Source organism: Mus pahari, chromosome 21 (assembly GCF_900095145.1).
Source record: "Mus pahari chromosome 21, PAHARI_EIJ_v1.1, whole genome shotgun sequence".
Classification (NCBI taxonomy): domain Eukaryota; kingdom Metazoa; phylum Chordata; class Mammalia; order Rodentia; family Muridae; genus Mus; species Mus pahari.
Genome location: NC_034610.1, coordinates 4,571,268 through 4,585,783, shown reverse-complemented (window position 1 = coordinate 4,585,783; position 14,516 = coordinate 4,571,268). Strand labels below are relative to the sequence as shown.

Genomic DNA, 14,516 nt, shown 5'->3' with positions numbered 1-14,516 from the left:
AAGTTTAGGGGACTGATCCTGTAATTAAACTGTCCAGTGCATAGTCTTTCACATCACAATGAATAAAAACAAAAGTACATTTCTAAAAATGTAGCAACATGGGCTGGAGAGATGGCTCCGCAGTTAAGACCACTGACTGTTCTTCCAGAGGTGCTGAGTTCAATTCCCAGAAACTACATGGTGGCTCACAACCATCTGCACTGGGATCCAATGCCCTCTTCTGGTGTGTCTGAAGACAGCGACAATGTACTCATATAAATAGAAAATAAGTCTTAAAAAATGTTGCAACATGTTTCAAGAGCTTTGCAGTTCTACTTTAGGAACTAGAAGAAATCTATCCTAAAAAAATGGAATAGTAAAAAATGCACATTCGTGCTGGGCAGTGGTAGTGCATGCCTTTAATCCCAGCACTTGGGAGGTAGAGGCAGGCAGATTTCTGAGTTCAAGGCCAGCCTGGTCTACAGATTGAGTTCCAGGACAGACAGGGCTACACAGAAAAACCCTGACTCGAAAAAGAAAAAAGAAAAAAAAAAAAGCACATTCACATTTGTATCAAGTCATCGAAGTGTAGTGTTTTAAAATTTAAAATATAAATATGCTATAAAATAATTCAGCTGGTTATATTATCTAAACAAGGCAGACATGCCTGCCATTGTTACATCACAAGGGATGATATGGTGAGTTATAAACTGTACAATGGGGGCAAGGAAATACGAGGGAAACCTGCGTCAGAGTTAGAGAAGGGAAATACAGTGTCGGCTCCTCACTTTCGCAACGCCAAGCACAAGTAAGCGGCCCGGAGCCATAGCTGCTGAGTCGTCACACTTCGGTTACTTTTCTGAGGTGTTTATTTTAAAATGGACTTGTGTTGCCTTTCTAACTGGTTAAGTTACTTTAATTTAGTGAGCAGACCTCATGCCCTTTCTGGAAAGAAAGTACATCAAATTGAAGAGAAAAATTACTCTTAAATATAGTGTATAACGTTTAAAAGCTGAAAAGCATATTAATCTAAGCTACACACACACACACACACACACACACACACACACACACACACACACACGTGTCCAGTTAAATGAACAACTAAGAACTTACAAAGGAAAAGCTGGCTGTCCCCCCTCACTGCACCACGGTACTTCATCAGTAGTCACACCAGAGCATCCGGCTGCAGAACTTAGGGCCTGCCAAGCACCCATCACAATCTCAAGCAGGGAAGTGGGGCATGCACAAGAAGCAACAGCTGGAGCCAAAGGGGATGTGGAAAAGCTGGGTCTCAAGAATCCACTTTCTCACGTCTATGGCTTCCGCAGACGGGGAAAACTCTAGTTCTGAGAGGTCTGTGATGGCTCTCAAAGACAATTACAGTGGGTTTTCCCACTTCCTTCTACCTTAAGCCACAAGAAGCAAAATAGAAATACAATAATGGCACTCAGTGGAAAAGTCAACACTAGCCTGTGGAGCAGAAGCCATCATTGTCTCTTCTTCAGACGACAGAGCGAGCTTAAATCGCTTTCCCTCCCTCAGCCAGGAGGGCTCCATGGTACGGTTTGCACCCAGCCACTAGGAGACGAGGAAGCACCAAACTTCCTGTCCGGCCTCAGGCAGAGAAGAGTCGACTGAGAGCACCACGTGCAAGTGCAGCCGCTAGCACACTGGCCCAGAAAACCAGAGAGCTCCAAGTCACAAACGGGAACCGCAATCCTGGGAACAGAGAGGCAGGGGGACCCTGACGTCATGCTTGACAGAAGAAGAAAGCAAGACTGCTCTATCCTAAGCCTACATGTGCTCTCATGATCCCCCACTTTCTTCCTCCTTTCTCTTTCCCTTTCTCTCTCCCTTTCTTTTTTCCTTTATCTCTTTCTCTCCCTCCCTCCTTCCCTCCCCCCTCTCTCTCACACACACATCAAAGATAAATAAGTTCCAATTCTCATCTTTAAGGATTTGAAAATGTTAAGACACAGGCCAGTGTTTTCGAGAAAAGTGAATTACCCAACCCAATGTTACTCTCCTAAATAAATCCTACATTTTAAACCGAAGCATGAGACCTACCTGCTCCACTGGAGAGCTGTCCACAGGACAGATGCAGTCTGGCCTCAGTGATGGCGGTGCAGTGTGACCGCTATGAGATAAGGATCTTGCTATTTCCCTCCAAATTATTTATGGTCCATGTTCTTGTAACTATTCTCATTCAAGAGACCAAGCAAATGCGGACAGGAAGCAACTAGCAACTTAACAAAAGCTTAGCTTGACTCCCAATGCAACTAATACAGTCCATCCAGGGTGGTGGGCGGAGAGCCCCACTCCCCAGAGCCAATGGTAGCAACAGAGGCTTGGGAGAGGGGCTTGTTCAAATCTTACTGGACAGGATTCAGAGAACTCCAGACACAGCAGACACAGCCTAGCCCAGCACCTGTAGCCTACCCCTGCCAGCTAGGCCCCAGGCCACAAAGCTTTCACAACCTCCCCCAAACAGTGCTACCATCTGGGGGGTGGGGGTGGGGGTGACCTGTTCACACAGGTGAGCCTGGGGAAGACATCTCCTACTGGAGCGGTAGCATTGTTCCACAGACCCCACAGACACGTGGCCATCTGTGATGCAAACGAGTCTAGTCCATACTTCAAACGGCCTCACCGTCTTAGGGTTCCTTCACTGCTCCAAAGGCCAGGGTCTTCTTAGGATTGAGGAAATGTTATAACTCTAACCCCTGTTAAATCAAAACACATACTTCCAACATACAGCCGCATGGAAGAAAAGCTCCCACTTCCTAGGAGAGGAGCGGAAGGGCGGCAGGGAAAGGCTGGCCAGAGCAAGGCTGGGCACAGCAGGGCAAGGGGAAAGCCTGAAGTCCCAAGTCCATAACCTGGGGCTCCTGCTGACACTGCTCAGAGGCCCAACAGGCTGTATTGCCTAGGTGCCTGCAGCACATAGAGCCACTCTCTCTTTGGCCAGCCCTAGTTGGTACCCTCAGCTTTCCTCCACAGGAGCCCCCTTGCTCCCGGCATCCCATCACTTAGATGTTACCTGCACAGCTGCACACACAACCTATTGAGCTTCACGCAGGGACTCCAACCCTGCTACACACGGCCTAGCCCAGCCTGGGACCTTGGTGTAAGCCTCCACGACCCTTACATTTGTTGATCCACAAACACACAAAGAGTACTATGTGGATTACTACACCAAGATACACCCGCAGGCGGAGGTTAGCTGCCCATGGCTGCAGTGGCCTGAGTCCCTCCCTATACGGCCGAAGCTAGGGAGCACCTGTATCGATGATCGAGTTGGAGCACAGCACCTTGGAGGCACCGTCCTCTAAGGTCACACTTGGGGTGTACTTTCTCTCCTCTGTTATAGACACTGCTTCGGAAGTTATCACTGCTTTACCAACAGCACTTCTGTGCCAATTCTAAACTCAAACTCTTACTTGTCAAAGTTCACAGTCGTCACATGTCTCTGCTCTGCTCTGTAAACTCACTATAAACCTGACCCAAAGCACTGAGCAGCCACCACACAGCACCCTCAGCTCATGCACTGCTGAACTCATTTCCACCAAAGAAATCCACCCACTGTCTCTGGAGTCAGCTTGTTCTAGTTCTGTTCCACAGGAGCCCCATTCCTGACATCTTTAACACACTAGAGTCTCCAGTTCCCGACAGATTCCTGTCCTCCACTGACACCTCCTGAGCCTACTCTTGCTGTCTACACACACACTGATGTTCTGGTCTTCCAGACTCTATGACGAATATCTTATTAAGCTCTGCTTACAACATTCTAGGGCTTTCTTGCCTGCAACTCCAAACTTTTCCACATTCTTCCCACAAACCGGTTTCAAAGGCCTCCAGAGACGACAGTGATCCTAATGACTTTCAGACCACAGTCACAATAATGGCCTATACGCCACACAATAATAGCAATGGCCTACACACCAGTCATAGCAATGGCCTACACACCACAGTCATAGCAATGGCCTACACACCACAGTCAGCAATGGCCTACACACCAGTCATAGCAATGGCCTACACACCAGTCATAGCAATGGCCTACACACCACAGTCAGCAATGGCCTACACACCACGGTCATAGCAATGACCTACACACCACAGTCAGCAATGACCTACACACCACGGTCATAGCAATGGCCTACACACCACAGTCAGCAATGGCCTACACACCACGGTCATAGCAATGGCCTACACACCACAGTCAGCAATGACCTACACACCACGGTCATAGCAATGACCTACACACCACACAGTCATAGCAATGGCCCACAGACCATGGTCATAGCAATGGCCTACAGACCATGGTCATAGCAATGACCTACACACCACGGTCATAGCAATGGCCTACACACCACACAGTCATAGCAATGGCCTTACTTCTGAGTACATTTTCTGCCACTGCTTTTCTTGTTGCTGTGACAAATACCTAACAAGCAGTACAAGGGAAGAGACTCATGTTTTGACTCATAGTTCAGGGAACAGGGTCCATCCATCAAGGTGGGGAAGTCCATCTGTGGTAAGAGGAGCCTGGGGCACAGCTTATTTACATCTTGTCAGACAGTGATGCTGAAAGTTCTACCTGAAAGTTCAGTTGGCTTAAAACCTTCAAATCTATACCCCACAGCCCTATGGGTTCAAGGAGCAGCCTAAAGTCTACAAGGTTCCACAACCTCCCCAAACCACCAGCATTAGGACCAAATGTTCAAACATATGTGCCAGGTGAGGACATTATGCATGCAAATCATGACAGTCATTTGGTAGATAAATACTGTCACTTGTTCTCCTGACTCAGTCTTGAGGGACAGTGTAAGATGTACAAGAGCATCCAGTATAACCATGGACTTCAAAATCAAAGTCACAACCCACTGGTGAGTTTTAAAACCGACTCAGTTAGTCTAAATGAACACAATACAACATAATGGTTACTATAGATTATATGTTACAGAATCAAATGCATCATAAATTTATTTCCACTATTCAGGACATTCAAACTTCTCCAAAGTGTATTACTCCAGGTCACATTCATACTGGAGTTCCTGGGCTACTTGCTTGTTCTAAAAGACAGCCTAATACGATTAGCCACTGATGTAAAACCTTTGCACTCTGGCACCTCTATATCCTAGGCCCTACATTTTTATGGGGAGAAAGTTGTGTACAATGACTTGAGAGGACATTTTTCTTCTTTCCTTTTTTTTCCTTGTATTTTTTTTTTTCTGAAAAGAATCTTTCATACAGAAAATGTGATACATTTACACAATGGAGTGAGTACTATGCAGCTATTAAAAACAATGAATTTATGAAATTCTTAGGCAAATGGATGGATCTGGAGGATATCATCCTGAGTGTGGTAACCCAATCACAAAAGAACACACATGATATGCACTCATGATAAGTGGATATTAGCCCAGAAGCTTGGAATACCCAAATACAATTCCCACATGAAACTCAAGAAGAAGGAAGATCAAAGTGTGGATATTTCAATCCTTCTTAGAAGGGGGAACAAAATACTCATGGAAGGAGTTACAGAGACAAAATGTGGAGCAGAGATGGAAGAAATGACCATCCAGAGACAGCCCCACCTGGGGATCCATCCCATAAACAACCACCAAACACTATTGTGGATGCCAACAAGTGCTTGCTGACAGGAGCCTGATACAGCTGTCTTTTGAAAGGCTCTGCTAGTGCCTTACAAATACAGAACTGGATGCTCACAGCCATCCATTGGACGGAGCCCTGGGTCCCCAATGAAGGAGCTAGAGAAAGGACCCAAAGAGCTGAAGGGGTTTGCAGCCCCATAGGAGGAACAACAATATGAACTAACCAGTACCCCCAGAGCTCCCTGGGACTAAATCACCAACCAAAGAGTACACATGGTAGAACTCATGGTTCTAACTGCATATGTAGCAAAGGATGGCCTAGTCAGACATCAATGGGAGGAGAGGCTTTTGGTTGTATGAAGGCTCTATGCCCCAGTATAGAGGAAGGCCAGGGCCAGGAAGCAGGAGTGGGTGGGTTGGTATGCAGGGGGTGGGGGAAGGGGATAGGGTGTTATCAAAGTGGAAACCAGGAAAAGGGATAACATTTGAAATGTAAATAAAGAAAATATCTAATAAAAAAGATTTAAAAAAAAAAGTATCTTTCTTTTAGTTGATCCCAGAAAGTAAGCCTAACTGATCTAGAACACAGAGCATGCTGTAATGGCCAAGGAGCTGAAGCTCAGCAAGTGAGTCTGGGGGTAAAGAGCCCCTTGGGCTCAGGGTGATAACTGGAGAGAGAAGCAAGAATCTGTGGACCTGGTCCTCAGTTGTAACCTGATGCAACCGCAGTCTCTGTACATGGTTCTTTCGGGTCTCTGCACTGAGAGGCACAGCATGCATTTTTCCAAGTTCCTCCTACTCCAAGCTCTCCACGGCCGGGAACTTAGATGAAATGCATATTAAAGGGCTGACCAGCCCTAAGACTCGTATTAGTAAGTGCTTAATTCTTTATTTCAGCAAAAACTAAATATATGTAAAACAAATTATTTCAAAATTTTTGTGAGAAAAAAGCAAGTGAATCAATCAGGGTAATCACAGGGCAAGTGGAAGAGATCGGCAGACAGAGGCAGTGTAAGAAGGCAACAAGAGGGGTGAGTGCCATCAAAGACCACGAGAAACACAGTTATTGTGAAATACATGCACAGAGCCCTAGGTTCAATCCCCAGACTCTATCAACAAGACATGGTGGTACACACCTGCAATCCCAACATCCCAGAAAGAGCAGAGCCTCAAAGCCTATCCTCGGCTACATAGGAAGCTTGAAGCCATCCTGGGCTACTGAGAACACAATTCATTAAACAAGAAAAATAGAATTCAGATTTTAAATAAATGTATTACAGGGTTGGGGTTTTTGGGGTTCTTTTTGTTTTGTTTTGTGTTTTCTCAAAATTTCCCCTACCAAAAGACTACAATGGTTAACAATTCCTAGTAACTTCTCTATGCCAGCTCTAGGGCTGTCCTCTAACAGCCCTGTGCTAAAAATCTGAGTACAGCATCTTCAAATAGCTCACAAGCAAAGAACTCCCTAAAGCAGCGACCTGTTCAGCTTCACAGTGCAGGGCTCACATTTCTCTGTGAACCCTGGCTTCGTTCTTTTAAAATAGCGCTGACATGAAATCCATTTATGAAACACTTTGACGGAATGCCTAATATATTCCTAATAGCACTCACTGCAGCTTTATCAGCATGGGCCTTCTGCGAGATCAAGGAGATTAACACATCCACTGTGGTCTGCGGAACAGGAAGGGCCAATGCGCGCGTGCCAGTGGAAAGCCAGCCTTCACTTGGTTGTCAGCAAACTCAGGCAGAGAAGCAAACACTCTACTATGGGAGGTTGTGGTCTGCTGAGATCTGAGACCGCATTGGCCACACCCACTGTCAGCAGAGTGATGTCCCTCTCAAAGGATGCCATTTCAAATATGCCACTGAAGACAAACCGGGCTTGTTTAGGAGGCACGTGTGCTGGGAACGCAGGTATGGGCTTTAGGTAAGCTCTCTGTAAATACGAAAGACCATCAGAACATCAGACCTTTCTTTTGTCTCTATTGAAGTACTCACGAATAATAAGATGAACTAAATGGTAAAAGAAATCCAGCTTGCTTTAATCACCCCAAGTAATTCACACACACTAAAAGTTAGTAAAATAAAATGTACATTTGTTTAAGATTTGGTAACAATATTTGCTTCATATGGTACACGAAAACTGATAGATTTCAATTTTTTAGTAACAATTCAAAATAAGGAGACTTTAATAAGTGGAGTAGTTAGGAACTTGAGGGCTGCACATCAGGTGCCCCAGAACCGATTCTAACCCCAGGACCACTGAGCTCCAACACCACCTCTTGGTCCCCGCAGGAAACTGCACACAAGCAGCAGACACTCTTAGACATATATGTACATACATATGAATACAAATGACATTTTTTTTTTTTTTAAAGAATTCGGGGCTAGAGAGGGGGATCAGTGACTGAGAGTGTTTGCTGTGAAGCCAAGAAGACCTGAGGGCAGATCTCACGCGCCATGTGAGAGACAGGAATGGCTGCACGCCCCTACCACCCCAGCATGTGGGCTGCAGAGCAGAAACAGGCAGATCCAGGGGGCCTGTTGGATGGCCTCCCTGGCCAAAATGCTGGACTGTAGATTCACTAAGAGATTGTCACAAAACAAACAAAACAAACTAACAAACAAAAACAAAAAAAGAAAGGAAGGGAAAGAGGTGGGGAGGTACCTGATATTCTCCTCTAGCCTTGTATGAGCACGCATGGGCACACGCCTGCACACGTGTGCACACACTACATGCATGCAAGCACATGTTCTCTCTCTCTCTCTCTCTCTCACACACACACACACAGAGATCTCTGTGTGTGTGTGTGTGTGTGTGTGTGAGAGAGAGAGAGAGAGAGAGGGAGAGATTTAGGTCCTATAATTATGTATTATTTAAAAATAGCTATAACATGCTCATTATGAAAAGCTTTAGAAAAAAAACTGGTATGTTTCCAATGCTTTTTCTGTGTGTGTAGTTTTTAAAATGTGATTATGCTATGTATTAGGATTTTAAGATGCCTAAGCAAATTTACAGTTTTGTGAATATCTGGGGGCTGAGGAGTTCAGTGAGTGAAGTGCTTGTTATGTTCAGATCTCCAGTACCCACATAAAGGCCAGGCATGATGGACATCTGTGACCCCAGAGCTGGGGTCAGGGGTGGGGAAGATAGGGAGATGCAGGAAGCTCACTGGCCAGCCAATCTAGTCCAAATGGTGAATTTCAGGTTCTATGAGAGACTCTGTTCCAAAACCTACAGTGGGGAGCAATAGAAGATACTCAGCATTGACCTCTGACCTCCACAGGCGCATGCATTCACACAAGCACAGACCACATCATATTAAAAAAGAGAGAGAAAGGAAAGAGGGAGGGAGGAAAAGAGAGAGAGAGAATGAGAGAGAGTAGAGAGTTTATTAGTTACAGGTCAAACCGAAGTGGGAAGGGAAAGATCAACTAGGCGGAAAGGGAACTCGCCAAAGGCTCTGGAAGCCTCCACTCGTCTCTGGAGTCCACACCACCATCTGGGACCAAACAACCTCTCTGTGGCTGGCTGGCCTCGGCTTTAAAGAGTTAGGTCTCAGCTTGACTTTGGATGATGCATTTCAATGATCAAACTGAGAGTTTCCTTTCCCTGGATCTGATGTGACAAGCCTTAGCAAAAAGGCCCAAGGCCACCTTGTGGGATGGGGTCCGTTCCTACAGGCAGAGCTCTGTGTGAAGGGGGCGGTGCAGATGGGTTCCTGCAGCTGGAGGCAGGGAGGAGGACCCACTGGGAACTGTCCTTTACAAATCCTGCTGGTAACCCACTTCCTACACTGAGCTCAATGGAGGGCACAGCAGACAGCAGAGGTATTTGGGGATCTTTCTAAAAATAGTCAAGCCCCACCAAAAAGCCCTGCACTGTGTGCGCTTCCCATGTCACTGCACGCTCTTTAACAACGTGGTTTTTAATAGCTACAGAATTCTAATTAACTTTTAAAATGTGCACTTAAATCCAGAAAAACCACATATCATCAAGATCCTTTATGAATAGAACATGCAAAAGGCATCTAAGAAGGCACCAAGTACTGATTTCCTTACCACACCTTGTCAGAAACTATTCCAAAGGACTCTTTGTGGGAGACAGGGGAATTACAAAGAGAGGAAAAATACCTACCTTACCACTGAGGGTTTCCTAACAATTAAGTGTAAGGACATACTACACCCCAAATTAAAACAAAATAAATAAATAAATAAACCAGGGTCTGCCATAATCTAATTAAAGCGAGACTAAAGAGTAAAACCAAATTATGTAACCCAATGGAGGGGAATCTGTGATGAGAGCTGGGCAAAGTGGCCCTGTAAAGTCAAGAAAGAGGAAAGACCCTTGCCTCTCATAGCAGAAGCAATGGCTGTGCCCAAGACGGGAAAGCCTACTCCTCAGTGGGTTGGCATATATATAGGGGTTTTCTATGGACGAGAATTACACAGAGCCACTGGGCCCAAGAAGTGGAGGCCCAGCACCTGAATTCGCTCATTGCCAACATGGTACTAGCCTAGAAAGACCAAGAACTGTGAGTCAAACTCCTTTCCTGACATTGCTTCTATTTTCCCCTTAATAAAACTATTTCCAATGGCCTGCTGACTTGTAAACAACATTAAGTCCTTAAGCAGATTCCATGCCACCTGGTCTAATGGGAGGATGGAGACAGGAGTTGGCTATGAACAGATAATCCTCAAGGAATGAGGAACTGGCCAGCAGGAAGCTGTTAAGGCAATCTATCCATCAAGTACTCAAGACCCATGTACCCCCATCTTCCAGTTGAGTTTCAGAACAAGATTTTCAAGGCATCAAGAGGATACACAGGAAGGAAATAAATCGACCTCACGAAGTGACAATTAAAGGAACCAGGGAGAGTCAAGTCACATCCACGCCAGAACAGAGTTTCTGCCATTGCTGGAGGCACTGCTACCAGTTGGCTGCTCCTCTGTCTAAAGCTGCCCCTACAAAAGCACCCACAGTTGAAGTGGTTCAGGTAAAGACGCATAGGATACAAAACAGTCTGGAGCTTCACCAGATTAGTAATAGGTGACAGCCTGAGTCAAGACAGAAACAAATGAGCTGGAGGTGGAGATTCAGGCTCAAGGTGGGGAGATTCGAGTGCCCAGAAGTAAAGATGCTCAAACGCTTTGAAAGAAGAGAAACCCATTTTGACAAATGAACTTAGAAGAGCGACACTACGCAGAGTTAGTAACAAGGCCACTGGTTAGAAAAGGGTATGAGATTTACTGACATTGTACTCAGAAGGGCAGTGAATGAGAACAATGAGCCCATAATTAACATAACTATCTTAAAGCAAAGGCTACAAGAGGCAGGAACACTGTATCAGACTTAGTATCAAATTTACTGGTGTTTGTTAAATGCACAATCTAAAAAACAAACAAACAAACAAACCACAAGGGTCAAGTTGCTTCAAATTAATTCCAGTAGTGCTCCTAAGCAACATCAGGATCCTCCACTTAAATGTGACCCAGATGCTTGAAAAAGAAATAAGAATGTTTATCCAAAAGTTTACTCACTAAGAACAACTGTAACCACCTTTGTGAGTTCTCTACCAAAACTAGGGATCCGAAGTACCCAAGGTGGACAATATGAGCTAGAGCTATGACAGAGCCCCGTCAGCTGGCAATCTGTTTTCTGTTCTTCCATCATTGCATAACTCACTGTCAGGAGCGAAGCGCACCCACAGCAGACATCCTGGGTGCTGGCATCTGCCACGGGTGCACTTGCCATACAGCTTTCAGGGCCAACAAGTACAGGCCTGACTCCTACAGAAGACCTGTGCGCGAGCACAGCCTGCGTGATCAATGACACACACACGCACAGCCAAGAAACAACAACATCAACAGCTTTATTCTGCTCTGCCAGAAAGCCACCTGGAAATGCTAGGTAACACAGGAGTGGTCGCTGGTGTGGGGGGGAGGGGGGAGGCACCGAGCAGATTCGGGATGTATGCAGCGAGCCTCTTGTGAATAGGTGGGCACGTGGACCGCATATAAACAGCTGGAGCTCCCTGCAACATCGCTTACCACAGATGTACAGTAACCGTGCCAGAGGTCATCCCTGCCTACTGAAGAGGAGGCAGTGGCCATTACTGCAGCAAAAAGGCAAAGCAACAGCTACACCAAAAAAAAAAAAAAAAAAAGAAAAAGAAAAAAAAATCTGCTCTACAGATTTGCTATTGTAAAATTAACTGCAGTGTTGCTAAGAAAAATACTTCAAAGATCTTCTTGTTCCGTTCACTGCTGTTCACTTAAAGTTGGATGAAGCTCATTATCCTGACCTATTTTTATTATAACAAAGAGACAGGATCCTGGCTGGAAGGCAAGGCTGTTTTATCAATAGGAAAGCAGCGTTTTTAGAGCAGATTTTTATCCCTCTGCCTAACGACTGCTCAGGTCCACGTTCTCCCCCTGAGAACAGTTACATAGAATTACAATGTCGGGTCTGTGGGTATGAAATCATCCTTCTTCCTCGTGATAATTAAGGCACAAACTAGGCAGCCAGACTTTTGTTTATTACAAGCTGTTAATCTTTATATACGCTATTTACCTTTTGCCTCAGTTTCCTCTTACATAAAGGAGATGAATAGCAGAAATAACTCATAAGACTGTTATAAAGATTATGTGAATTAACAAAAGTAATGGCTAAGTGATAAAAACATTTTAAGCATTAAGTAAGGACTCACATTTATTTCTAAAATAACGATTAAAGGAGTAAAAATTGCTCAACAACTCAATAAGAAAATTATGAACTTTCTGAAAAAAAGTTCTAATAGCAGCACCCTGTACTATTCTTTAAAGAAAATGCCCCTTAAGATATCACAGAACTACCTTGAAATTAAGAAACATAAAGCAGTAGCTTTCACTTCGAAGGCTTCGAAAAAATAAAATTCCTCTCAGGCAACCCGGTGGTGACAAGCCAAGGATGTGAATGGCTCCGTGCTCAGGTCTCTGCTACAACTCTAAATTTGCTATTTAACTGCCTTCTTCCTGAGGTTATACGGCGAGACCTTAAGCTAGAAGGAGTTGTGGGAGTGTTTTCACTATAGGGAACAGGGGGCAGCCAAAGCTTATCCTGGGATGCAAAGGACTGGCACTTAAACACAAAATCAGGACACCGTGAGGTTTACCCTCCCAATTAAAACGTGAGACTCTTCGTGGTAGTTAAGAGAGCTTCTACGGAGCAGAATGCAACAGATACTTTGGGTACCAAAGTTCCATCTTGGAGCTTCCTGCGGTAGCAAAGTTTCACACATTAACCCTTAGCTTTTTTCCTGCGCAACACTGCATCAGGCTGTTGCTAGAGGACAGTCAAAGGATCTCAGGCAAAGAACCTTGTCTGCAGTTACGTGAAGCTTCGCCCTGGGGACAGAAGGCTGGGAGGCGAGCTGCAAAGGGCCGAAGGAGCAAGGAACTGCCGAGAGGCACGACGCCTCTCTTTTCCTGGAAAAAGGAGAAAGATGGACCACCTTCCTTCCATCCGATCACAGATCCGAGCCTGAGCGGCAGTGGCGGCGTCCGGGGCAAGCAGGGGCTGTCTGCAGCAGGGCCCCCCGGGAGCACTACTGCAAAGGCCGGGGTCGCTCGGGAGCTTGGCCTCCGAGCCCGGGCAGGGGTCGCGCGGAAGCGGAGCACCGGGCTCCGCGCTGCACCGCGCCCCTCCCGCCACCGGAGGTCCGGATGCTCCGCGCCCACCGGGCGCGCAGCCGAGGACCCCACGCCCCCTTCCCGCGCCACCCTGCTCCCTCCGAGCTGCAGCTGCAGCCGTGCACTCACCTCGCCGCCGGGCAGCACTCCGGCTCCGGCTCGGGCTGTGGCGGCGGTGCTGGCCGCGGCTCCTCCATGGCGGCTGCAGGGGTGACGGCGAGGGCGGGAGGGGGCACCGGCTCGGCGATGGCGTCTCTCATCCGTGCACCAGGCTTCGCATGACCGCGGCGGGTCGTCAGCTGCAGCCTGGTGCGGGAAGACCTGGAGCCGCGGGGCGAGGGAGTGACTCGGCTCCGCCTCCGCCTCTAGCCCGCCGCAGGAGCCGTGCGCGCAGCGGCCATCTTGGGAACGGCGGCCGGCCGAGCGCTCGGCTACGGCGGGCAGCGAGGGACACGCCTCGGCGGGCGGCTGAGTCCGCCTGGGCGGGGCGAGGCGGGCGGGAGGGAGGAGCGCACTGGCCGGGGGTAAATCAGGTGTCGCTGGGTGGCGGCGGGTGGCCTCGGGAGACATTTGGAGAGGCAGGGTTGTCTGGGCGAGCAGGAATGCTTCATAAACTGGAGCTCAAGGTCTCTGCGCCACTGGATTCTGCCTTTCGGAATAAGGATGATGTCACTCAGGACGCCCACCGCTCTGCCATGGAAGTGTGGGCCTTCTGCAGACTCAGACCATCAGAGTGACACACCAATCAGGCAGCAGAGGACGCCGTCCTCACCCAGGATCCCAAGGTTAGAAAGTGCTTTTTCAGAAACTTGCACAGTTGCTACACTGAAGGAGAAAGGAAGGGATAAAGAAGTTGTAAAGATTCGAAGTTATTAAAAGAATTGAAATAGCAGAGCATCTTTCTTAGCTTGCGCAGCTTCACAGCCTTTGAGTTGCAATCATGCCTTCTGAAATCCAGATTCAATTCAGAAATAGTATTCAGAGTCAAATATGTATGTTTCCACTTATTTTAATGTTTTGATTTTTTTAAAAAAATGATAATTTTAGCTTTGCTATGTAAAGATATAAATTTTTGAACAGATGTTTTGTTTTGTTTTGTTTAACTGACCGAAAGAGAAATTTTCAAGGTAAGATTTAAGAGCTACTCTGAAGTCAGCTGCATTACAGAAATGTCTCTGTAATTAAAGAGCACACTCTTGCCGTTGTTACAATAGACTACATTATCTATACGGTCTGCCAGTGCTGGAT

General features: G+C 46.5%; 1 protein-coding gene across 2 annotated transcripts in view; it reads right to left on the bottom strand.

Moving 5' to 3' along the window:
- The window catches only part of Map3k4 (mitogen-activated protein kinase kinase kinase 4), an 89,465-nt gene extending 75,768 nt beyond the window's left edge, over nucleotides 1-13,697 (bottom strand). For both annotated transcript variants that reach the window (XM_021221175.2, XM_021221176.2), the window contains exon 1: nucleotides 13,398-13,697. In XM_021221175.2, coding sequence (XP_021076834.1) covers nucleotides 13,398-13,528 — 131 coding nt within the window. In that variant the 5' untranslated portion in view covers nucleotides 13,529-13,697. The remainder of the gene's footprint in view (nucleotides 1-13,397) is intronic.
- Between the last annotated feature and the right edge of the window lie 819 nt (nucleotides 13,698-14,516).